Source organism: Amblyraja radiata, chromosome 24, assembly GCF_010909765.2.
Source record: "Amblyraja radiata isolate CabotCenter1 chromosome 24, sAmbRad1.1.pri, whole genome shotgun sequence".
Lineage (NCBI taxonomy): Eukaryota > Metazoa > Chordata > Chondrichthyes > Rajiformes > Rajidae > Amblyraja > Amblyraja radiata.
In genome coordinates this window covers 35,600,297-35,626,448 of record NC_045979.1, presented here as the reverse complement: position 1 = coordinate 35,626,448, position 26,152 = coordinate 35,600,297, and the positions used below count along the sequence as shown (strand labels likewise).

General features: G+C 48.1%; 1 protein-coding gene across 1 annotated transcript; it reads left to right on the top strand.

Annotated features, from left to right (window-relative positions):
- Window positions 1-507: 507 nt before the first annotated feature.
- Window positions 508-25,721, top strand: rab7b (RAB7B, member RAS oncogene family). The gene is made up of 6 exons (XM_033042919.1): window positions 508-634; window positions 3,300-3,361; window positions 10,721-10,847; window positions 13,285-13,500; window positions 23,460-23,585; window positions 25,330-25,721. Exons 2-6 carry the CDS (start codon window positions 3,309-3,311, stop codon window positions 25,411-25,413), a joined length of 606 nt encoding a protein of 201 aa, XP_032898810.1. The 5' UTR covers window positions 508-634; window positions 3,300-3,308; the 3' UTR covers window positions 25,414-25,721.
- The last annotated feature ends 431 nt before the right edge of the window (window positions 25,722-26,152 follow it).

Below are 26,152 nucleotides of genomic sequence, written 5' to 3'. Positions count from 1 at the left end.
AGAGCTGGGAAGGGGAGGGGAAAGAGGGTGAAAGCAGGGACTACCTGAAATGGGAGAAGTTTGGTTTAGTTTATTGAGCTAGATAGGGCTCTTAAAGATAGCGGAGTCAGGGGATATGGGAGAGAAGGCAGGAACGGGGTACTGATTGGGGATGATCAGCCATGATCACATTGAATGGCGGTGCTGGCTCGAAGGGCCGAATGGCCTACTCCTGCACCTATTGTCTATTGTATATTGTCTGATATTTAACCTTTGTCATGATAGTCCTTCATGTTTAATAGTTTGTTCTCTATTTTGGTGTCCAGTCTGAAATAAATAAATAGATGACTCCAGCACTCTGTGTGTTTCGAAGCTGTTTTTGTTTCCCCAGTCAGGCAGTCAGTGTGGGTGTGACGCTTTGCCAGCCCGTGGTGGGAGTGAGTCACTGATTGCAAAACCAGGCAGCCGAGCTCTCCCTTTAACGCTGCAGAGAGTGAATGATGAGTTAGTTCCACCCTTCGGCAGAGGAGCTGTACTGGGGAACACCCCTCCCTGCCTGTCATCTCACACTCTCTGGAATCTGGATCTCAACAGACTAGTTTCCTGTACTGCCGTGGAGCCAGCCGACAGGTTGCTCTGAGCAGCCCTTCTCTAGGTGAGTCTACTGAGTTCTATGTCCGATTGTTTTCACATCGCGGGTCAGAGCCGGGGGGGGGGGGGGACTCTCTCCTGCCGAGAGAGACAGCACAAACCTCCTTCCAAGTTGCATTGGGTATGTGCCAAGCAGTGAGTACTGGTGTAACAACACAACACCACACCACACCCGCCACGTTCAATTTCAATGCTTCAATTATATTTTACTTCCACTTTAATCCACTGGCTCCTCTTCGTAAATCCAGTCTGTGGAATTCTCTGCCCCAGAGGGCGGTGGAGGCAGGTTCTCTGGATGCTTTCAAGCGAGAGCTAGATAGGGCTGTTAAAAACAGCGGAGTCAGGGGATGTGGGGAGAAGGCAGGAACTGGGTACTTCTTCTTGCGTATGGCTTGCACTGTTTAAAGTTGTAGGTCAACTTGTTCTATTTGATCTTGTTTGTGCACATCGGGTTGATTGCATTAGTCACAACAGGGTGGATCACGTGAAGGTTGCAATCTCCCACCCCGAACAGGGTAATAATTGAGGATGATCAGCCATTATCACATTGAATGGCGGTGCTGGCTCGAAGGGCCGAATGGCCTACTCCTGCACCTATTGTCTATTGAGTCTACTCGGCCATTCAATCGTGGCTGATCTATCTCTCCCTCCTAACCCCATTCTCCTGCCTTCTCCCCATAACCCCTGACACCCGTACTAATCAAGAATCTTTCTATCTCTGACTTGGCCTCCACAGCTAGCTGTCAAGAGGTCATAAGTGATTGGGGTAGAATTAGGCCATTCGGCCCATCAAGTCTACTCCGCCATTCAATCATGGCTGCGGCAATGAATTCCACACATTCTCCACCCTCTGACTAAAGAAATTGCTCCTCATCTCCTTCCTAAAGACAATAGACAATAGGTGTAGGCCATTCGGCCCTTCGAGCCAGCACCGCCATTCAATGTGATCATGGCTGATCATCCCCAATCAGTACCCCGTTCCTGCCTTCTCCCCGTATCCCCTGACTCCGCTATCTTTAAGAGCCCTATCTAGCTCTCTCTTGAAAGTATCCAGAGAACTGGCCTCCACCGCCCTCTGAGGCAGAGAATTCCACAGACTCACCACTCTCTGTGAGAAAAGATGTTTCCTTGTCTCCGTTCGAAATGGCTTACCCCTTATTCTTAAATAAGAAACGTCCTTTTATTCTGAGGCTGCCACCTCTGGTCCTCGACTCTCCAACTCATATAAACATCCTCTCCCCATCCATTCTATCCAGGCCTTACACTCTTCAGAGTGTAGTCTCTTATATTAAATGCTGTACCCCTTAATTCCTGATCTGTGCACTGTCGAGGGCTTGACTGATTTCATGTCTCGTCTCTTCTTTCACTGGATAGCACGCAACAAAAGCTTTTCTCTGTGCCTCACCAAACAAACTTATTCATTTTAGGTTTAGTTTTAGAGATACAGCGCGGAAACAGGCCCTGCGGCCCACAGAGTCCGCACCGACCAGCGATCACCCCACACACTAGCACTATCCTACACACACTGGGGATCATTTTACAATCTTTACCAAAGGCAATTCATCTACAATCCTGTACAGTTGCAGGTATAGTTTAGTTAGTTTGTCACGTGTACCGAGGTACAGTGAAAAGCTTTTGTTGCGTGCTATCCAGTCAGCGGAAAGACAATGCATGATTACAATCGAGCCGTCCACAGTGTACAGATCCATGATAAGGGAATAACGTTTAGTGCAAGATAAAGCCAGCAAAGTCCGACCAAGGATAGTCCCAGGGACACCAAAGAGGTAGATAGTAGTTCAGCACTGTTCTCTGGTTGTGGTAGGATGGTTCAGTTGCCTGATAACAGCTGGGAAGAAACTGTCCCTGAATCTGGAGGTGTGTGTGCGTTTTCACACTTCTGTACCTCATGGCTGATATGTGAGTGCAGAATATAGTTCTCAGCATTGTAGCGCATCAGTTCCAAACACCAAGTCCAATGTCCGCAATGGGGTAGAGGTGAATCTGACAGTGCCCTAGCTTGTGGAAGGACCGTTCAGAAGCCTGATAGCAGAGGGGGGAAGTGTTGGAAGGAACTGCAGATGCTGGTTTAAACCGAAAATAGAGACTAAATGCTGGAGTAACTCAGCGGGACAGACGACATCTATGGAGAAAAGGAATAGGTGACGTTTCGGGTCGAGACCCTTCTACAGACTTAGAGTCAGGGCGAAGGGGAAACAAGAGATATAGACAGTGATATAGCGAGATATAGAACAAATGAATGAATGATATGCAAACAAGTAACATTGATAAAGGAAACAGGCCATCGTTGGCTAATTGTAGGTGAAAAACGAGTTACAGACAATGAGACTGAACGAGAGGACTTTGAAGCTGGTATAACGACTTGGGTGGGGGAGGGATGGAGAGAGAGTGAGGGGAAACAAGGGTTAGAGTAATCAATATTCATGCTGCAGGCAGACACAAAAATGCTGGAGTAACTCAGCGGGTGAGGCAGCATCTCTGGAGAGAAGGAATGGGCGACGTTTCAATATTCATGGCGCTGGGTTGTAACGTGCCAGAGGGGAAGAGGCTGTTCTTGAGTCTGCTGGTGCGCTGTTCCGAGCTGCTCGATCGATTGTCTTTCCTCGACAGACACAACGTTGAAACAGTCACCGCCGTTTTTGTTTTTACAGATACCATCGATGACAGCCACCAGAACAAAGGCCTTGAAAATTATCATCATCGGCTCCATAGCGTAAGTCACGAGATGTCTTCCTTTGTTTGTAGCCTGCTGTCATGTGGAGATATTGCGGGAACGTCTGAGAAAAGTGTTGGAGAGGTGGGGGGGTGGGAAGGAGGAATAACAATCTGTAAACAACACGAAGGAACGATAAAGAACAACATCAGCTGATTTGTAAAATGACATTAGACATTACTTTAGAGGGACATCGCGGAAACGGGCTCTTCCATCCCGACTATGTAAGTAAGTAAGTACGTTTATTGGCCAAGTATTCACATACAAGGAATTTGCCTTGGTGCTCCGCCCACAAGTAACAACATGACCTACAGTGACAGTTACGAATGACTCAGAAAACACTAAACATTAATAATAATAATCTTTGTAGGGTTTTCACAGACGACACAAACGAACAAACACCAATGATAAAACACCATTGATCAAGCATGTGAACCAACAAAATACCAGATCAAAGGGAGGCTACAGATTTTTGGCTGTTGAGTAGAGCAACTACTCGTGGATAAAAACTGTTTTTATGTCTGGCTGTGGCAGCTTTGACAGCCCGGAGTCGCCTTCCAGAGGGAAGTGATTCAAAGAGTTTGTGGCCGGGGTGAGAGGGGTCAGAGATGATCTTGCCCGCTCGCTTCCTGGCCCTTGCAGTGTACAGTTCATCAATGGAGGGAAGGTTGCAGCCAATAACCTTCCCTGCTGATCGGACGATTCGCTGCAGCCTCCAGGTGTCGTGCTTGGTGGCCGAGCCGAACCAGACCATGATGGAGAAGGTGAGAACAGACTCTAGAACAGACTGTCTGTACGGAGTTTGCACGTTCTCTCCGTGACCGTGTGGGTGCTCTGGTTTCCGCCCACACTCCAAAGACGTGCAGGTTCGTTGGTCAATTCGCTTCTGTACATTCTCCCCGGGATATTTATGTTGGATAGTGCTAGTATACGGGGTGATCGCTGGTCGGCGTGGGCCGAAGGGCCTGTTTCCACGCTGTATCTCTAAACTAAACTAAATCCTACACAGACTGAAGAAGGGTCCTGACCTGAAACGTCGTCTCTCCATTCCCTCCACAGATGCTGCCTGACCCGCTGAGTTCCTCCAGCACTTTGTATTTTGCTCAAGGCTCTAGCATCTGCAGTTCCTTGTAAACTCCAAGGCCTGCACTGATTTGGCCCAGTCATTATTTAATTTTTTTTCCCTTAACTATCTGAAATTTCTGCTTTTGCCACCCAGATGATTTGAACCCAAGGAAATGCCCAAAGATAAATAAGTGGGAAAAGATTGAGATATAAATGGTGAAATATTGAGGCAACTTTAAAAACTACAAAGGCCTCTGGTGCTGATCATCAGACAAAGGCACCACCTGCAGGTTGGCCCAGGAATTACAACTGGAGAGCAGAGATGCGCAGAATTGCAAGGAACATGGAAACATAGAAAATAGGTGCAGGAGGAGGCCATTCGGCCCTTCGAGCCAGCACCGCCATTCATTGTGATCATGGCTGATCATCCCCTATCAATAACCCGTGCCTGCCTTCTCCCCATATCCCTTGACTCCACTAGCCCCTAAAGCTCTATCTAACTCTCTCTTAAATCCATCCAGTGACTTGGCCTCCACTGCCCTCTGTGGCAGGGAATTCCATAAAATCACAACTCTCTGGGTGAAAAAGTTTTTTCTCACCTCAGTCCTAAATTACCTCCCCCTTATTCTAAGACTGTGTGGCCCCTGGTTCTGGACTCGCCCAACATTGGGAACATTTTTCCTGCATCTAGCCTGTCCAGTCCTTTTATAATTTTATATGTTTCTATAAGAACCCCCCTCTTCCTTCTAAACTCCAGTGAATACAAGCCTAGTCTTTTCAATCTTTCCTCATATGACAGTCCCGCCATCCCAGGGATCAATCTCGTTTACCTACGCTGCACTGCCTCAATCACAAACTGCAGATGCTGGAATCTAGAGCAAAGCGCACAAAGTGCTGGAGGAACTCAGCGGGTCAGGCAGCGTCTGTGGAGGGAATAGACAGAGGACGGTCCATGTATATCCATTCAGACTCTCTGCAGAGAGCCATCAACACAGCCCAGAAGCTCACCGACACACATCTGGAAGGACATCTATAGTCTATTTCCTTCGCTCCATAGATGCTGCCACACCCGCTGAGTTTCCCCAGCATTTGTGTGTACCTTCTATAGCTCTCGTTGCCTGCGGGAGGCATCCTGCATCCTAAAGGGACCCATCTCACCCCGCCCATCACTTGTTCGCCCTGCTGCCCTCAGGAAAGTGCTGCAGGTCCATCAGGGCACGCACCACAAGACTAACAAACAGTTTCCACCCTCAGGCCACCACTACAATGAACTCTGCAGTGAACACACACACAACCCGCCATAATCAATAATTACCCTGTACAACACCTACCTTTGTGCAATACTGACATATTCATGCATAATATTTATTTTTATAATACGATCCTGTGCAACAATATCTAATATTCTGACAATGACCTTCTGAGTGCAATATCGTATATTCAGTTAAGGATGCATAGGTAGGCATAATGTGCATGCATGCATGCGTGTGTGTGAGTGTGTGTGTGAGTCGCAGTGAGTGTATGAACAATTTTTACTTTTCTCAGATTTTTGCTGTTATTTTATTGTTATTTTTTATCTTGTACATTTGAGCTCCACTCAGGCGGTGTGCCTGAATCTCGTTGTATGCACCATTTGTCTCGACCCGAAACGTCACCCATTTCTTCTCTCCTGTCCCGCTGAGTTACCCCAAGCATTTTGTGTCTATCTTCGGTTTTTTTTTAAACCAGCTTCTGCCGTTCCTCCCGACACATTCCCTGTCCAAACACAGACAGGCACAAAGTGCCGGAGCATAATTCCCCTGTCCCACTTAGGAAACCTGAACGGAAAGCTCTGGAGACTTTGCGCCCCACCCAAGTTTTCCGTGCGGTTCCCGGAGGTTGCAGGTGGTTGCCGGAGGTTGCAGGTAGTGGAAGCAGGTAGGGAGACTGACAAAAACCTCCGGGAACCGCACGGAAACCTTGGGCGGGGAACAAAGTCTCCAGAGGTTTCCGTTCAGGTTTCATAAGTGGGACAGGGGCATAACTCAGCGAGTCAGCAGCAGCTCTGGAGAAAACGGAAACGTGATGTTTGGTGTCGGGGTTGAAAGTTTTTTTGTCCAAAAATGCCTTAAACCCCACTATTGTATCTGTATCCACCATCACCCCTGGCAGCACGTTCCAGGCACCCACCACCCTCTGTGTAAACAAAACACTTCCCTTTCAAATCTCCTTGCCCCTCTCATCTTAAAGCAGTGCACTCTAGTCTAGACTAGTCTTTGACATTCACATCCTGGGGAAAAAAAGGTTCTGACTTTCACCATAGAAATATCGAAAACAGGTGCAGGAGTAGGCCATTCGGCCCTTCGAGCCAGCACCGCCATTCAATGTGATCATGGCTGATCATCCACAATCAGTACCCCGTTCCTACTTTCTCCCCATATCCCTTGATTCCTTTAACCCTAAGGGCTCTATCGAACTCTCTCTTGAAAACATCCAGTGAATTGGCCTCCACTGCCTTCTGTGGCAGAGAATTCCACAGATTCACAACTCTCTAGGTGAAAATGTTTTTCCTCATCCCAGTCCTGAATGGCCAACCCCTTATTCTTAAACTGTGTGTGATCCCTGGTTCTGGACTCCCCCAACATGGGGAAACATATCTCAATGCCTCTCAGATATACTATATGCTTCTATCTGGTCTCCCCAACAACACCCTCAAATGCTTCAAAGAAAACGTTATACTTGTATTAAGTTTGCCCAACCTCTCCCTGTAGCTAATGCTGCCTAATCCAAGCAGCATTCTGGTAAACATTCTATGTACACACAAATGCAGGAGTAACTCAGCGGGACAGGCAGCATCTCTGGAGAGAAGGAATGGGCGATGTTTCGGGTCGGGACCCAAAACGCCACCCATCCCTTCTCGACAGAGATGCTGCCTGTCCCGCTGAGTTACTCCAGCACTTCGTGTTTATCTTCAGTTTCACACCAGCATCTGCAGTTCCTTCCAACACAAACCTCCTCTGTGCTGGTGCTGGTTGTGAGGCAGGGGCGCCATCCAGAGGCCATCCCCAGTACTGGAGGCGAGCGGGATTGGTCTAAGGTAGACTTAAATGCTGGAGAAACTCAGTGGGTGCAGCAGCATCTATGGAGCGAAGGAAATATTGGTCTGATGGGACATTTCACACAGCAGCCAAGTCAAGTCAAGAGAGTTTATTGTCATGTGTCCCAGATAGGACAATGAAATTCTTGCTTTGCTTCTGCACAACAGAGTATTGTAAGCATAAATAAACAGATAAAGTTCAATAGGCTGTTACAGTTCAGAGTCTGTTTGTTGGCGAGTTTAATAGTCCGATGGCTGTGGGGAAGAAGCTGTTCCTGAGGAAAGACATTCTTGCCATAGAGGGAGTACAGAGAAGGTTCACCAGACTGATTCCTGGGATGTCAGGACTTTCATATGAAGAAAGACTGGATAGACTCGGCTTGTACTCGCTAGAATTTAGAAGATTGAGGGGGGATCTTATAGAAACTTACAAAATTCTTAAGGGGTTGGACAGGCTAGATGCAGGAAGATTGTTCCCGATGTTGGGGAAGTCCAGGACAAGGGGTCACAGTTTGAGGATAGAGGGGAAATCCTTTAGGACCGAGATGAGAAAAACATTTTTCACACAGAGAGTGGTGAATCTGTGGAACTCTCTGCCACAGAAGGTAGTTGAGGCCAGTTCAGTGGCTATATTTAAGAGGGAGTTAGATGTGGCCCTTGTGGCTAAAGGGATCAGGGGGTATGGAGAGAAGGCAGTTACAGGATACTGAGCTGGGTGATCAGCCAAGATCATATTGAATGGCGGTGCAGGCTCGAAGGGACGAATGGCCTACTCCTGCACCTATTTTCTATGTTCCTATGTTTCTATGAACCTGGATGTAACAGTTTTCAGGCTCCTGTACCTTCTACCCGATGGTAGCAGAGAGATGAGTGTGTGGCCAGGATGGTGTGATTTTGGCAACCTTTTTGAGGCAGCGACTGCGATAGATCCCCTCGATGGTGGGGATGTCAGAGCCGATGATGGACTGGGCGGTGGTCACATCCTTTTGCAGTCTTTTCCGCTCCTGGGCGCTCAAGTTGCCGAACCAAGCCACGATGCAACCGGTCAGCATGCTCTCTACTGTGCACCTGTAGAAGTTCGAGAGAGTCCTCTTTGACATATCGACTCTCCGTAATCTTCTCAGGAAGTAGAGGCGCTGATGTGCTTTCTTTATAATTGCATCAGTGTGCTGGGACCAGGAGAGAGCTTCGGAAATGTGCGCGCCCAGGAATTTGAAGTTCTTGACCCTCTCCACCATCGACCCGTTGATATAAACGGGACTGTGGGTCCCCATCCTACCCCTTCCAAAGTCCACAATCAGTTCCTTGGTTTTGCTGGTGTATTATGATATTGCCACATAGATGACCCGAGGTTGCAGTGAAAAGCTTTGCTTTGTGGGCAGGTAGCGTAGAAAAAGCAGGGACTCTGCAGAAGGACTTGGACAGGATGGGAGAGTGGGCAGAGAAGTGGCAGATGGAATATCGTGTCGCAAAGTGTGGAGTCATGCCTTTTGGTAGCAGGAATGAACGCGTAGACTATTTTCTAAATGGGGAGAGAATCCAGAAATCGGAGGTGCAAGGGGACTTGGGAGCGCTGGTGCAGGATTCCCAAATGTTAATCTGCAAGTTGAATCGGTAGTAAAGAAAGCAAACTCGATGTTGGCATTTATTTCAAGAGGACTCGTATACGAAAACATGGATGTAACGCTGAGGCTCTATAAGGCGCTGGTCGGGCTGCATGTGGAATATTGTGAGCAATTTTGGGCCCCGTATCCGAGGAAGGATGTGCTGGCTCTGGAGAGGGTCCAGAGGAGGTTTACAAGAATGATCCCAGGAATGAGTGGGTTAACATACGATGAGCGTTTGTCGGCACTGGGCCTGTACTCGCTGGAGTTTAGAAGAATAAGGGGGGACCTCATTGAAACATACAGAATAATGAAAGGCTTGGATAGAGTGGATGTGGAGAGGATGCTTCCACTAGTGGGAGAGTCTAGGACCAGAGGTCACTGCCTCAGAATTAAAGGACGTTCTTTTAGGAAGGAGATGAGAAATCTCTTAAGTCAGAGGGTGGTGAATCTGTGGAATTCTTAGCCACAGGCGGCTGTGGGGGCCAAGTCAGTGGATATTTTTAAGGCAGAAATTGATAGATTCTTGATTAGTACGGGTTTCAGAGGTTATGGGGAGAAGACAGGAGAATGGGGTTAGGAGGGAGAGATAGATCAGCCATGATTGAATGGCGGAGTAGATGGGCCGAATGGCCTAATTCTGCTCCTATCTCTTATGATGTTATGATCAGGTAGAACGAAGAGAGAGATACAGAGTGCAGGATATAGTTCTCAGCATCGTAGCGCATCAGTTCCAGAGACAAAGTCCAATGTCTGCAATGGGGTAGAGGTGAATCAGACAGTGCCCTAGATTATGGAAGGGCCGTTCAGAAGCCTGATAGCAGAGGGGAAGAAGCTGGTCCTGAGCCTGGTGGTGCGCGCTTTCAAGCTTCTGTACCTTCTGCTAGGGAGAATGAGGAATGACCGGGGTGGGACAGGGACAAGTCTGTGATTCTGTCGGCTGCTTTTCTGAGGCAGCGTGAAGTGTAGATGGAGTCAATGGTGGGGAGTGTGGTCTGTGTGATGGACTGGGCTCCATCCACAACTCTCTGCAATTTCTTGTGGTCTTGGGCTCAGAGCTGTTCCCAAACCTAGTTGTGATGCAACCCCACAGTCTGCTGTCCGTGGCGCATCTGTAGAAGTTCGTAAGACAGCACATGAACAGGCCCTTCGGCCCACAATGTCTGTGCCTAGCCCAATTCCTATCTCACTGCATATCCAGGTGCCTATCCAAAAGCCTCTTAAACGCCACTGGGCGTACCTGCCTCCACCACCACCCCTGGCAGCACCTTCCAAGTACTCAGACTGGTGGCGCAGCGGTAGAATTGCTGCTTTACAGTACCAGAGACCCTGGTTCGATCCTGACTATGGGCGCTGTCTATATGGAGTTTGTACATTCTCCCTATGACCTGCGTGGGTTTTCTCCGGGTGCTCCGGTTTCCTCCCACACTCCAAAGACGTGCAGGTTTGTAGGTTAATTGGCTTCGGGAGAATTGTAAGCTGTCCCTAGTGGGTGTAGGATGGTGCTAGTGTGTGGGGTGATCGCTGGTCAGCGCGGACTCGGTGGGCCGAAGGGACTGTATCCCTAAGCTAAGCTACACTGAACTAAACTCGTATCCACTTGTCTCATTACAGCGTGGGTAAAACAGCACTTCTGAACCGATACATCAACAACAAGTTTAAGTCTGACTACCAGTGTACACTTGGGGTAAATGTCCTCACAAAACACATCACAGTGGACAATGTGACGGTCAAGCTACTGGTGAGCAGATCCATCGATGAACACTAGGGGGGGCTTGTGAGTGCTAGGAGCAGAATTAGGCCATTCGGCCCATAATAATAATAATAATAATATATCTTTTATTGTCATTGCACGTCAGTGCAACGAGATTTAGTGTGCAGCTCCACTGATGTACAAGAAAGGTAAATAAATACAATACATAAATAAACAAGCTGAATTGATTGACGTGACCATCTGAGGGAGAATGTCCAAAGGGGGTGGGTGGGGGAGCACTCATTAGGGCCGGTTCAGAGCTGCTATAGCTCTTGGGATAAAACTATAGCTCTTGGGATAAAACTATAGCTCTTGGGATAAAACTATAGCTCTTGGGATAAAACTATAGCTCTTGGGATAAAATAATATCCCTCAAGTCTCCTCCGCCATTCAATCACGGCTGATCTATCTCTCCCTCTCAACCCCATTCCCCTGCCTTCTCCCCATAATCTCGGACACCCGTACTAATCAAGAATCAATCTATCTATTAAATCTATCCACCGACTTGGCCTCCACAGCCGTCTGTGGCAAAGAATCCCACAGATTCACCACCCTCTGAATAAAGAAATCCTCCTCATCTCCTTTCTAATGGAACATCCTTTTATTCTGAGGCTGTGCCCTCTGGTCCTAGACTCTCCCACCAGTGGAAACATCCTCTCCACATCCACTCTATCCAGGCCTTTCACTATTCGGTAAGTTTCAACAAGGTGCCCCCTCATCCTTCTAAACTCCAGCGAGTACAGGCCCAGTGCCGACAATCAGCTCCAAAGGTGGGTGAATGCCAAGAGGATCTATGGGTGGAATGTGTAAGAAGGAACTGCAGATGCTGGTTTACACCGAAGATAGACACAAAATGCTGGAATAACTCAGTGGGGCGGGCAGCATCTCTGGAGAGAAGGAATGGGTGACGTTTCGGGTCGAGACCCTTCTTCAGACTAGTTAGGGATAAGGGAAACGAGAGATATAGATGGTGATGTGGAGAGATAAAGAACAATGAATGAAAGATATGCAAAAAAGTAACGATGATAAGGGAACCAGGCCGTTGTTAGCTGTTTGTTGGGTAAAAATGAGAAGCTGGTTCGACTTGACAATAGGCAATAGTCTGAAGAAGGGTTTCGGCCCGAAACATTGGCTATTTCCTTCACTCCATAGATGCTGCTGGACCCGCTGAGTTTCTCCAGCATTTTGGTGTACAATAGACAATGGACAATAGGTGCAGGAATAGGCCATTCGGCCCTTCGAGCCAGCACCGCCATTCAATGTGAGCATGGTTGATCATCCCCAATCAGTACCCCGTTCCTGCCTTCTCCCCACATCCCCTGACTCCGCTATCTTTAAGATATCTTTAAGAACTTAACTTGGGTGGGGGAGGGAGGGGGGGGGGGGGGAGGGGGTTAGAGAGAGAGAGAGGGAGAGGGAATGCCGGGGTTACTTAAGGTTATAGACGTTACCATGGGTGGTAAAGCAGATTGTGAAGATGGTTGTCAGATATTGCAGCAGGATCTTCATCGGATGGAGATCCACGAGGGGAACAGAAAATAAATAAAATAAGGATAAAGGTCTTTTATCCAGAGTAGGGGAATCGAGGACCAGTGGACATAGGTTAAGGTGAGAGGGGAAAGATTTAATAGGAACCTGAGGGGCAGCTGTTTCACACAGATGGGTACCCATAGGTGGGTACTTGGGAAGAGCTGCCAGAGGAGGTAGTTGGGACCGGGACAATAACAACATTTAAAAGACACTAGTTTAAGAACGAACTGCAGATGCTGGTAAATAGACAAAAATGCTGGAGAAACTCAGCGGGTTCGGCAGCATCTATGGAGCGAAGGAATAGGTGACGTTTGGGTCGAGACCCTACTTTAGTCCGAAGAAAACCCTTCAACAGTCTGAAGAAGGGTCTCGACCCGAAACGTCACCTATTTCCTTCGCTCCATAGATGCTGCCTCACCCGCTGAGTTTCTCCAGCATTTTTGCCTGCCTTGGTATAAATGTAAATTGTCCCTAAGTGTGTGGTGTGTAGGATAGGGCTAATGTGCGGGGATCGCTGGTCGGCTCGGAAGTGCTGTTTCCGCGCTGTATCTCTAAACTAAACTAAATGAAGAGTCTGTGGAATTCTCTGCCTCAGAGGGCGGTGGAGGCCGGTTCTCTGGATACTTTCAAGAGAGAGTTAGATAGGGCTCTTAAAAATAGTGGTCGGGGATATGGGGAGAAGGCAGGGACGGGGTACTGATTGGGGATGATCAGCCATGATCACATTGAATGGCGGTGCTGGCCTACTCCTGCACCTATTGTCTATTGTCTAAATTAAGTTTCTGAGCGGATTGAACTTAATATGAAGGGCAGGGCAGGGCAGGGCGGCCCGATACAACTGTTTGACCAACTCCTGTTCCTGGTGCTTACCTTCTTCTGTTCTCTCCCGGACCAGATCTGGGACACGGGAGGGCAGGAGCGTTTCAAAGCCCTGGTGTCCTCCTTCTTCAAAGGCTCGGACGGCTGCTTGCTGGTGTTCGACGTGACCAACCGCGATTCCTTCCACGCCATGGAAGGCTGGAGGGACCTGGTCATGGCCAATGTACCGGCCGAGCATGAGGACTTCCCCCTCGCGGTTCTGGGCAACAAAATGGATCTCAGCGACAGGGAGGTAAGTCGGAGACGAGGCACAAACCGGTGGAGTAACTCAGCCGGGGACAGGCAGCGTCTCTGGAGAGGAGGAACGGGTGACGTTTCGGGTTGAGACCCTTCCCTCTTCAGACTGAGAGTCAGGGGCAGAAGGAGACACAGAGATATAGACAATAGACAATAGACAATAGGCGCAGGAGTAGGCCATTCGGTCCTTCGAACCAGCACCGCCATTAAATGTGATCATGGCTGATCATCCCCAATCAGTACCCCGTTCCTGCCTTCTCCCCATATCCCCTGACTCCGCTATCTGTAAGAGCCCTATCTAGCTCTCTCTTGAAAGCATCCAGAGAACCTGCCTCCACCGCCCTCTGGGGCAGAGAATTCCACAGGCTCACCACTCTCTGTGAGAAAAAGTGTTTTGCCCTCGTATTAAACATAGAAACATAGAAATTAGGTGCAGGAGTAGGCCATTCGGCCCTTCGAGCCTGCACCGCCAATCAATATGATCATGGCTGATCATCCACTCAGTATTCCGTACCTGCCTTCTCTCCATACCCTCTGATCCCCTTAGCCACAAGGGCCACATCTAACTCCCTCTTAAATATAGCCAATGAACTGGCCTCGACTACCCTCTGTGGCAGGGTGTTCCAGAGATTCACCACTCTCTGTGTGAAAAAAGTTCTTCTCATCTCGGTTTTAAAGGATTTCCCCCTTATCCTTAAGCTGTGACCCCTTGTCCTGGACTTCCCCAACATCGGGAGCAATCTTCCTGCATCTAGCCTGTCCAACCCCTTAAGAATTTTGTAAGTTTCTATAAGATCCCCTCTCAATCTCCTAAATTCTAGAGAGTATAAACCAAGTCTATCCAGTCTTTCTTCATAAGACAGTCCTGACATCCCAGGAATCAGTCTGGTGAACCTTCTCTGCACTCCCTCTATGGCAATAATGTCCTTCCTCAGATTTGGAGACCAAAACTGTACGCAATACTCCAGGTGTGGTCTCACCAAGACCCTGTACAACTGCAGTAGAACCTCCCTGCTCCTATACTCAAATCCTTTTGCTATGAAAGCTAACATACCATTCGCTTTCTTCACTGCCTGCTGCACCTGCATGCCCACTTTCAATGACTGGTGTACCATGACACCCAGGTCTCGCTGCATCTCCCCTTTTCCTAGTCTGCCACCATTTAGATAAAAGTCTGCTTTCCTGTTTTTTGCCACCAAAATGGATAACCTCACATTTATCCACATTATACTGCATCTGCCAAACATTTGCCCACTCACCCAGCCTATCCAAGTCACCTTGCAGTCTCCTAGCATCCTCCTCACAGCTAACACTGCCCCCCAGCTTAGTGTCATCCGCAAACTTGGAGATATTGCCTTCAATTCCCTCATCCAGATCATTAATATATATTGTAAATAGCTGGGGTCCCAGCACTGAGCCTTGCGGTACCCCACTAGTCACTGCCTGCCATTGTGAAAAGGACCCGTTTACTCCTACTCTTTGCTTCCTGTTTGCCAGCCAGTTCTCTATCCACATCAATACTGAACCCCCAATGCCGTGTGCTTTAAGTTTGTAAACTAATCTCTTATGTGGGACCTTGTCGAAAGCCTTCTGGAAGTCCAGATACACCACATCCACTGGTTCTCCCCTATCCACGCTACTAGTTACATCCTCGAAAAATTCTATAAGATTCGTTAGACATGATTTACCTTTTGTAAATCCATGCTGACTTTGTCCAATGATTTCACCACTTTACAAATGTGCTGCTATCCCATCTTTAATAACTGACTCTAGCAGTTTCCCCACTACCGATGTTAGACTAACTGGTCTGTAATTCCCCGTTTTCTCTCTCCCTCCCTTCTTAAAAAGTGGGGTTACATTTACTACCCGCCAATCCTCAGGAACTACTCCAGAAATAAAAGTATATTTTTCCTTTTGATTTAATACCATTAGGGTGGAATCTGCTTTCACTTTGAGTCCAGAGTATTTTGTGACTGAGGCTGATGTACATTTTAATATGTAGCAGACAAAAATGCTGGAGAAACTCAGCGGGTGAGGCAGCATCTACGATGCTGCCTCACCCGCTGAGTTTCTCGAGCATTTTTGTCTACCCTCGATTTTTTTCCAGCATCTGCAGTTCTTTCTTAAAATTTTAAGATGTGAAAACGAGAGATCAAAGAGGACGAAGTTCTCACGAGGTTAATCTCCGGGATTGCGGGATTGTCACACGAGGAAAGATTGGAAAGACTGGGCTTGTATTCACTGGAATTTAGAAGGACGAGAGGGAATCTTATAGAAACGTATAAAATTTAAAAAAAAGGACTGGACAAGCTAGATGGAGGAAAAATGTTCCCGATGTTGAGGGAGTCCTGGACCAGGGGTCACACAGTCTAAGAATAAAGGGGAGGCCATTTAATACTGAGATGAGAAAAAACATTTTCACCCAGAGAGTTGTGAATTTGTGGAATTCTCTGCCACAGAGGGCAGCTAACAACCCAGTGGTATGAATATTGAAGAAGGGTTTCGACCCGAAACGTTGCCTATTTCCATCGCTCCATAGATGCTGCTGCACCCGCTCAGTTTCTCCAGCATTTTTGTCTACCTGGTATGAATATTGATTTCGCTCACTTCAAGAAACCCTTGCATCCCCTCTCTCTCCGTCCCTCCCCCTCCCCAAGTCGTTGTACTAGTTTGGCTGTTTCACTGTCTGCATAACTCGTTATCACCTTCCCCACAGCCAACAATGGACCATTGTGGGCTCCACCTTTCTTTCATCAACGTTACTTTTTTGCATGTCTTTCATTCATTTGTTCTATAAATCTGTACACTGCAAGGGCCAGGAAGCGAGCGGGCAAGATCATCTCTGACCCCTCTCACCCTGGCCATAAACTCTTTGAATCACTTCCCTCTGGAAGGCGACTCCGGACTGTCAAAGCAGCCACAGCCGGACATAAAAAACAGCTTTTTTTCCCCACGAGTAGTTGCTCTACTCAATAACCAAAACTCTGTAGCCTCTGGTATTTTATTTAATTCACATGTTTAATCAATAATGTTTTATTATTAATGTTTAGCGTTTTATGTGTCGTTCATAACTGTCACTGTATGTCATGTTGTCACTTGTGGGCGGAGCACCAAGGCAAATTCCTTGTATGTGAATACATAGAAACATAGAAAATAGGTGCAGGAGTAGGCCATTCGGCCCTTCGAGCCTGCACCGCCATTCAATATGATCAGGGCTGATCATCCAACTCGGTATCCTGTACCTGCCTTCTCTCCATACCCTCTGATCCCTTTAGCCACAAGGGCCGCATCTAACTCCCTCTTAAATATAGCCAATGAACTGTGGCCTCAACTACCTTCTGTGGCAGAGAATTCCAGAGATTCACCACTCTCTGTGTGAAAAATGTTTTTCTCATCTCGGTCCTAAAGGATTTCCCCCTTATCCTTAAACTGTGACCCCTTGTCCTGGACTTCCCCAACATCGGGAACAATCTTCCTGCATCTAGCCTGTCCAACCCCTTAAGAATTTTGTAAGTTTCTGTAAGATCCCCCCTCAATCTTCTAAATTCTAGCGAGTACAAGCCGAGTCTATCCAGTCTTTCTTCATATGAAAGTCCTGACATCCCAGGAATCAGTCTGGTGAACCTTCTCTGTACTCCCTCTATGGCAAGAATGTCCTTCCTCAGATTAGGAGACCAAAACTGTACGCAATACTCCAGGTGTGGCCAATATATACTTGGCCAATATACTTGTTCATTCATTCATTCATTCATTCATATTTCCATATCATCTCTCGTTTCCCTCTCCCCTGACTCTCAGTCTGGAGAAGGGTCTCGAGAATGTCAGCCATCCATTTTCTCCAGAGATGCTGCCTGACCCGCTGAGTTACTCCAGCATTTTGTTGTCTATCTTCAGTGTAAACCAGCATCTGCAGTTCCTTCCTATTCCATTGCTCCAGGGGCCTGGGTCAAATTCATGGTGCCGTTCCAAGGGTGGCCAGCAGGTGGAGCACGAGGCCCAGGTCTGAGTTACCCTGTTCCCAGTGGAGATTGATCACATTGAATGGCGGTGCTGGCTCGAAGGGCCGAATGGCCTTCTCCTGCACCAATTGTCCAACACTCCGCCAGGAACCTTCGGGATGAGCCGGGAAGGAGAGGGAGAGCTTCTCTCATCCCTTAAGGATCCCTTCACCTACAAAATCCTGATCCTCACCTACAAAGCCCTCCACCATCTGGCCCCCCCATATCTCACTGACCTCCTCTCCCCCTACCAACCCTCACGGTCCCTCAGATCCACATCAGCCGATCTCCTCTCCATCCACAAGTCCAACCTCCGCAGTTTTGGGGACAGAGCCTTCTCCAGGGCAGCTCCCAGGCTCTGGAACTCCCTCCCCCAACTGATCCGCAATTCCGTGTCCCTCACCATCTTCCAGTCCTGCCTCAAGACCCATCTCTTCACCTCTGCCTATCCTTAGCCCCACATCCCCGTCCCTTTTCATCTGTGCATTAATCGCCTCATATTGTGTTTTGTATTGAATTCTGTCTTTACTTTGTGTACTAGTCATGTCTCTACTATTTATTTCATTCCCCTTAAATGTTTTTCCTCTACCTGCTAAATTTTTGTAAGGTGTCCTTGAGACTCTTGAAAGGCGCCCATAAATAAAATGTATTATTATTAAGGCAGGGATTCACAACCTTTGTTGTCCCGTTTACCCCCCGGCAACATTAATAGCACATAACAATGTTAGTTCATTTATTTGTGAACAACTAATGATGAGCAGATACCGGGGGTTTACCAGAACCAAACACAGTCAGTGTGTGAGAACAAATATCTACAAATCCAGAATCAACAAATTTACCCACTGGGTATCGACATTTAAGGGCAGGTTGGGACCCCTTGTCTGAAGGAGTCAGGCAGTCGTATAGAACGCTCTCCCCAGCCCACCACGAACCGGCACAGGAACACAAGTGGCTGGAGAGAGTGGTGATGGTCCATCACAGCCACTGCCCACCCCTCCCACCCACTCCCATACCCGCCCATTCACTCCCATACCCGCCCATTCACTCCCATACCCGCCCATTCACTCCCATACCCGCCCATCACTCCATCCAATCCCCACCCCTCCCATCATCTCCCATCCCCCCCCTCCCTCACCTCCCACCCCTCCCATCCCCTCCCATACCCGCCCATTCACTCCCATTCCCCCATCCCCTCCCATTCACTCCCATTCCCCCCCATCCCCTCCCATTCCCCCCCATCCAATCCCGTCCCCCCCCATTCACTCCCATACCCGCCCATTCACTCCCATCCACTCCCCACCCCCCCCCCCTCCCCTCGGCTCCGCTCCCCTCCTCTTCCTTCCCCTCCCCTCCCATCCCCCACCTCTTCCCTCCCATCCCCCTCCCCTCCATCGAGGGCATTGACACTAGGCGCTGCCTCAAGTAGGCGGCATCTATCATCAACGATCCCCCTTATCGTAAGTCCCACTTGCCCGCGTTTGGCCCATGTCCTTTTAAACCTGTCCTATCCATGTACCATGTCCAGTCTGAAGAAGGGTCTCGACCCGAAACGTCACCTGTTCCTTCTCTCCATAGATAATAATAATAATAATAAATTTTATTTATGGGCGCCTTTCAAGAGTCTCAAGGACACCTTACAAAAATTGAGCTTGTAGAGGAAAAACATGTAAGGGGAATGAAATAAATAGTAGAGACATGACTAGTACACAAAGTAAAGACAGAATTCAATTCAAAGCACAATATGAGGCAATTAATGCACAGATGAAAAGGGAGGGGGACGTGGGGCTAAGGATAGGCAGGGGTGAAGAGATGGGTCTTGAGGCGGGACTGGAAGATGGTGAGGGACACGGAATTGCGGATCAGTTGGGGGAGGGAGTTCCAGAGCCTGGGAGCTGCCCTGGAGAAGGCTCTGTCCCCAAAACTGCGGAGGTTGGATTTGTGGATGGAGAGGAGACCGGCTGATGTGGATCTGAGGGACCGTGAGGGTTGGTAGGGGGAGAGGAGGTCAGTGAGATATGGGGGGGCCAGATGGTGGAGGTGAGGACCAGGATTTTGTAGGTTTTGTAGATGCTGCCTCACCTGCTGAGTTACTCCAGCATTTTTATGTACCTGTCTTTAGAAATTTTACATGTCATTTATGTATGATTTATGCCGAATTAGTTTGTACATTTGTGTATGATGTGGCTGTGGGATAGGGTTTTGAACTAATGCCTTGTTATTGGCAACCGTATGCTTTCGCTGTCTTGTAGAATTTCTCTGTCATTTACGTATCATTTGTACACAATTAGTTTGTGTGGTTTGTCTACCACGTTGCTGAGGGCAAGGTTTTAATTGTACTTGGGTTAGACATGGTTTTGAACGAAAGCCTTGTCTTTGCAAATCTTTTATTTCTCTCGCTGTCTTGGAGAGTTTCTGAGTAATTTATGTATGATTTATGGTTTTGTGTGTTGGCTGAGTCTGTGTCCCTGTGATGCTTCTGTACCTGGATCTCACCTGGATCTCACCTGGATCTCACCTGGATCTCACCTGGACCTCGCCTGCACCTCGCCTGCACCTCACCTGTACCTCACCTGTACCTCACCTGCACCTCACCTGTACCTCACCTGTATAAACTTGACTTGACTTCACTTCCAATCTCAGGGAAGCTGGGAAGGGGAGGGGGAGGAGGGAGAAAGCAGGGACTACCAGAAATTGGAGAAGTCAAAGTTCATACCGCTGGGCTGTAAACTACCCAGGTGTAGGGTCACCAAAGAGGTAGATAGTAGTTCAGCTCTGCTCTCTGGCTGTGGTAGGATGGTTCAGTTGCCTGATAACAGCTGGGAGGAAGCTGTCCCTGAATCAGGAGGTGTGCGTTTTCACACTTCTGTACCTCTTGCCCGATGGGAGGGGGGAGGTAATCAATGGTTGCCTATTGATTAAGACTACCATTCACATTCACTTGCTCATTTGTATCAGGGGCAGTGGGTTTCTGTTTTAGTTTTAGCCTTAGAGATACAGGGCGGAAACAGGCCCTTCAGCCCACCGAGTCCGCGCCGACCAACGATCCCCGCACACTAATACTATCCCACACACACACACACGAGGGACAATTTACACATGCGCCAGGCCAATTAACCCACAAACCTGCACGTCTTTGGGGTGTGGGAGGAAACCGAAGATCTCGGAGAAAAACCCACGCAGGTCACGGGGAGAACGTGCAAACTCCGTACAGACAGCGCCCGTAGTCGGGATCGAACCCGGGTCTCTGGCGCTGTGCGGCAGCAACTCTACCGCTGCGCCACCAACTGAGGCAGATTCTTTCGCTCTGGGTCTGGAATTTAAAGGATGGTGGCGTGCAGAGTCTTTGAATATTTGAAGCCAGAGGAAGGGAGATAAGGCAGGGGGGGAAAGGTTGGTGGGGTTGTCAGGAATGTAGTGTGCAGATTGCAGCCAGATCAGCCGCGATCTCATTCAATTGCCGAGGTGGTTTGAGAGGCTCGGAAATTTCCACTCTGCTCCCAGTTTGACCGTCTGGTTTCATTCCAGAACTCGGCAGCGCGATAGGCGCGGCGTTGGGAGCCGCTGCCTCACAGCGCCAGAGACCCAGGTTCGATCCTGACCTCGGGTGCTGTCCGTGTGGAGTTTGCAGGCTCTCTCCCTCAACCACGTGGGTTTTCTCCGGGTGCTCCGGTTTCCTCCCACATCCCAAAGACGTGCGGGTTTGTGGGCCAACTGGCCCTCTGGAAATTGCCCCTTAGTGAGTAGGGAATGGATAGCAGGAACTAGTATGAAGTGGTGATCGATGGTCGGCATGCACTTGGTGGGCCGAAGGGCCTGTTTATTTCTAATATCTCATATCTAACATCTAAATAGTGATATATGTAAATATCCGAATATCTAAACATCTAACGTAATATTTAAACATCTAAATATCAATTATTTAAATGGTTAAATGGTTAATTCGGATAATACCGCTAGGCTGTAGGGGGATGCATTTTGCAATTATTAATTTTTAACTGTTTATTATTGGTCTTTTTAAGTATTTATTGCTCTCAGGTAGTGTCCACATTGTATTCTATGTATTTTCTGTCTGCGTTCGTTTTGAATCTGTGGGTTTGTTGGTTGGGAGCTTCTGGACATCTGAATTTCCCTGAGGGGATCAATAAAGTATTTATTATTATTATTATTATTATTAATATCTAATATTTAAGATCTAAATAACCATATAACCATATAACAATTACAGCACGGAAACAGGCCATCTCGGCCCTACAAGTCCGTGCCGAACAATTTTTTTCCCTTAGTCCCACCTGCCTGCACTCATACCATAACCCTACATTCCCTTCTCATCCATATGCCTATCCAATTTATTCTTAAATGATACCAACGAACCTGCCGCCACCACTTCCACTGGAAGCTCATTCCACACCGCTACCACTCTCTGAGTAAAGAAGTTCCCCCTCATGTTACCCTTAAACTTCTGTCCCTTAATTCTGAAGTCATGTCCTCTTGTTTGAATCTTCCCTGATATCTAATCAGAAATATTCTATCTAATAGAAATATTGAAAGCTGGAGCAACTTAAGCCCCTGTCCCACGATGCGACTTTACCCAAGAGCTCTCCCGAGTTTTAAAAAAACCCAAACTCGCGGAACTTCATCACGAGTATTTTTTTTAGTCTTGGAAAGTTTTCACACTGTTGAAAAAACCTCACGAGTTTCCGCGTTTCCGGAGTGCCTGCCGTTAGCATTACGAGCCGCTACAAGACATCCACGAGCTCCGACGTACCCGCTACGTACATTCGACGTACTTACCACAAGTTAGATTTTTTTTTTAAACTCGGGAGAGATCTTGGGTAAACTCGCATCGTGGGACAGGGGCTTTAGCGGGACAGGGAGCATCTCTGGAGAGAAGGAATGGGTGACGTTTCGGGTCGAGACCCTCTCCAGAGATGCTGCCTGTCCCGCTGAGTTACTCCAACATTTTGTGTCTATCTTATGTCTTGTTTTGTTTTTTTTGCATATTTCTTTTTAAAACAATTTGTGCAATTGCAATTATGTGCAATTTGTGTATAATTTATATATAATTTGTCTGAGTTTAGTTCATGTCACGTGTACCGAGGTACAGTGAAAAGCTTTTGTTGCGTGCTATCCACTCAGCGGAAAGACAATGCATGATGTTCATAATTTTTTGTGTGTTTGTGTTGTGTTGTTGAATCGAGTCAGTTTAGTTTAGTTTAGAGATACAGTGCGGAAACAGGCCCTTCGGCCCACCGCGCCGACCAGCGATCCCCGCACATTGTCCCTGCACTGGGGACAATTTGTACATTTATGCCAAGCCAATTAACCTACAAACCTGCACGTCTTTGGAGTGTGGGAGGAAACCGAAGATCTCGGAGAAAACCCACGCAGGTCACGGGGAGAACTTAGAAAAACATTTTCTTTTCGCCGTACCCCGCGTGACCAAGGACCAGTCTCACCCCCGGTCACTCCCTCTTCTCCCCTCTCCCCATCGGGCAAGAGGCACAGAAGTGTGAAAACGAACGCACAACTCCAGATTCAGGGACAGTTTCTTCCCGGCTGTTATCAGGCAACTGAACCGTCCTCTCACCAACTAGAGAGCGGTCCTGACCTCCCATCTACCTCACTGGAGACCCTCGGACTTATCATTGATCGGACTTTACTAGACGTTATTTCGCAGTAAACATTATTCCCTTTATCCTGTATCTGTGCAGAGTGGACGGCTCGATTGTAATCATGTGTTGTCTTTCCGCTGACTGGTTAGCACGCAATAAAAAACTTTTCACTGTACCTCGGTACACGTGACGGAATGAAATCTAAACCTCCCAACGTTGAGGACGGTTTCTCTACACACTCTCTAAGGAGACTGAAGAAGGGTCTCGACCCCAAAACGTCACCTATTCCTTCTCTCCAGAGATGCTGCCTTGTTTAATGTCCTGATCTCTCTTCCCTGCTGCAGGTTACAACGGAGGAGGCCGAGGCCTGGAGTCACAGCCGGAACATTCCGTACTATGAAGTGAGCGCTAAGGAGGGAACGAGCGTTAGTCAAGCCTTCGAGGGCATTGCCCGCATCGCGCTGTCTCAGGTAGTGCCCGCAATCTGTCGGCGAACCTCGTACATACAACAGTACCGCAGTGGAACAGGCCCTTCGGTCCTACCCCCTCCTCCTCTCCCCTCCACCCACACCCCCCCCCCCCCCCCCTCCCCTGAAACACGGCTGATTTCCCATCGGTTTCTCTCCAGGAGTTATCAGATAGAGACAGAAGAAGGGAAGAAAGAGAGAGAGAGGAATTGGAGAGAGAGAGAGAGGTCAGAGCATGAAAGAGGGGCAGTGAAACGAGGGAGAGAAAGAAGAGAGAGGGAAAGACAAAAGGGAGAGGGAGAGAAGAGAGGAACGGAGAGAGAGAGAGAGAGAGAGAGAGAGAGAGAGAGAGAGAGAGAGAGAAGAGAGAGAGAGAAATAGCCAGAAAGAAAGAATGAATGAGAGACGAGAGAACATGTGAGGTAGAGAGAAAGAGAAACTGTAGAAAGAGAGATAGAGAGAGGGGGGGGTGAGAGGTAGATGAAGAGGAGGAGACGGGGAGAGAGGGTGGGGGCTGGGGAATCTGGGGGGAAGGAAGCAGTGATCCCACTCGCCAGTGACGGTGCTGCCAGGTGAGCTGTACCTCGGCTACCAGGTGATACGGGGCCAGGTGAGTGGAATGTTTTTGGAGCTGTGGGAGAGATACAGAGCAGTTGTGTTTAGGAAACATCACCATGACAGGGCAATCTAGGGGGCTGCCCTTTCCTGGACTAGTTGCCCTCCCTTTCACTGCATTCCACTTTTACGAAATTACAGAAAATCCCTCGCAAAGAGCTGGAGGAACATTTGTCTTTCAAACAATCGCACGTTGTCACCTCATCTAATCCCAATGTAATCCTAATCTAACCTAATCTCCCCATCGGGCAAGAGGCACAGAAGTGTGACAACGCACACCTCCAGATTCTGGGGCAGTTTCTTCCCGGCTGTTATCAGACAACTGAACCATCCTACCACATCCAGAGAGCAAGTGCTGAACTACTATATATCTCAGCGGGGACCCTGGGACTTTCCTCGATCCCCATCAGTCTGAAGAAGGGTTTCGGCCCGAAACGTCGCCTATTTCCTTCGCTCCACAGATGCTGCTGCACCCGCTGAGTTTCTCCAGCATTTTTCTGTACCTCTCCCGTCGGGCAAGAGGTACAGAAGTGTGGACAAGCAGTGAGGCAACTATGTTGCATCAATCTCTATTCTGAGGCGGACAAAAATGCTGGAGAAACTCAGCGGGTGAGGCAGCACCTATGGAGCGAAGGAAATAGGCGACGTTTCGGGCCGAAACCCTTAGGGTTTTGGCCCGAAACGTTGCCTATTTCCTCAGTCTGAAGAAGGGTTTCGGCTCGAAACGTTGCCTATTTCCTTCGCTCCACAGATGCTGCTGCACCCGCTGAGTTTCTCCAGCATTTTTGTGTACCTTCGATCTTCCAGCATCTGCAGTTCCTTCTTGAACACTTGATCGGACTTTGCTGGCTTTACCTTGCACTAAACATTATTCCCTTATCATGTATCTGTACGTAGACAAAAGTGCTGGAGAAACACAGCGGGTGCAGCAGCATCTATGGAGCGAAGGAAATAGGCAACGTTTCGGGCCGAAACCCTTCTTCAGTCTGAATCTTTAAGTGAGATAGTGTGAATGGGCTAATGGCTGGTCAGCGTGGACACGATGGGCTGAAGGGCCAGTTACCATGCTGTACAGTATCTCTAAACATAATTCTAAACAACATTTGACTGTTTATTTTTCCTTCGTTGTTAGATATCAGAAGGCAAAGATTTTTATTTAACAAACTCTATCTCTCTGGGAGACGGTGATTCAACAGAGAGGAAGAAATGCTGCTGAATATCGGGATTTCAACGGCTCGGTTTGGACTCCATTTGAACCATGTGTTGGCATCAGGCGCTCTGAGGACGCCTCTGTTTATATAGAAATATTTATTTTTTCTAAGGATGAACGAAACCTGCAATTCAATTTCTAAACTGATATTTAGTTAATTTCAAAAAATGCTGCATATATTTGCATATATTTGCACTTGATCCGGTGGCGCAGCGGTGGAGTTGCTGCCTCACAGCGCCAGAGACCCGGGTTCGATCCTGACTGCGGGCGCTGTCTGACACAGTTTGCACGTTCTCCCCGTGACCTGCGTGGATTTTCTCCGGGTGCTCTGGTTTCCTCCCACACTCCAAAGACGTGTGGGTTTGTCGGTTAATTGGCTTTGGTAAAAATTGCAAATTGTCCCCAGTGTGTGTAGGATAGTGTTAGTGTGCAGGGATCGCTGGTCGGCGCGGACTCCGTGGGCCGAAGGGCCTGTTTCCACCCTGTATATCTAAACCAAACTGAAGACTGCGGGCAAGAAAACTTGTCGAAAACAAAATATTAAGTGCATGGCTGAAGAAGAGTCTCGACCCGAAACGTCAGCCATTCCTTCTCTCCACAGATGCTGCCCGTCCCGCTGAGTTACTCCAGTATTTTGTGTCTATCTTCGGTTTAAACCAGCATCTGCAGTTCCTTCCTATGCAGAACATTTAGTGCAACCAAGTTTGACTTTTTAATGATATCGGGACTCGTATAATTTGGCACT

Coding starts and splice junctions, on each gene's coding strand:
- rab7b (XM_033042919.1), top strand. CDS start 3,309: ATGACAGCCACCAGAACAAAGGCCTTGAAAATTATCATCATCGGCTCC. Junction 13,501..23,459: donor TGGATCTCAGCGACAGGGAG/GTAAGTCGGAGA, acceptor TCCCTGCTGCAG/GTTACAACGGAGGAGGCCGA. Junction 23,586..25,329: donor CCCGCATCGCGCTGTCTCAG/GTAGTGCCCGCA, acceptor CTTCGTTGTTAG/ATATCAGAAGGCAAAGATTT.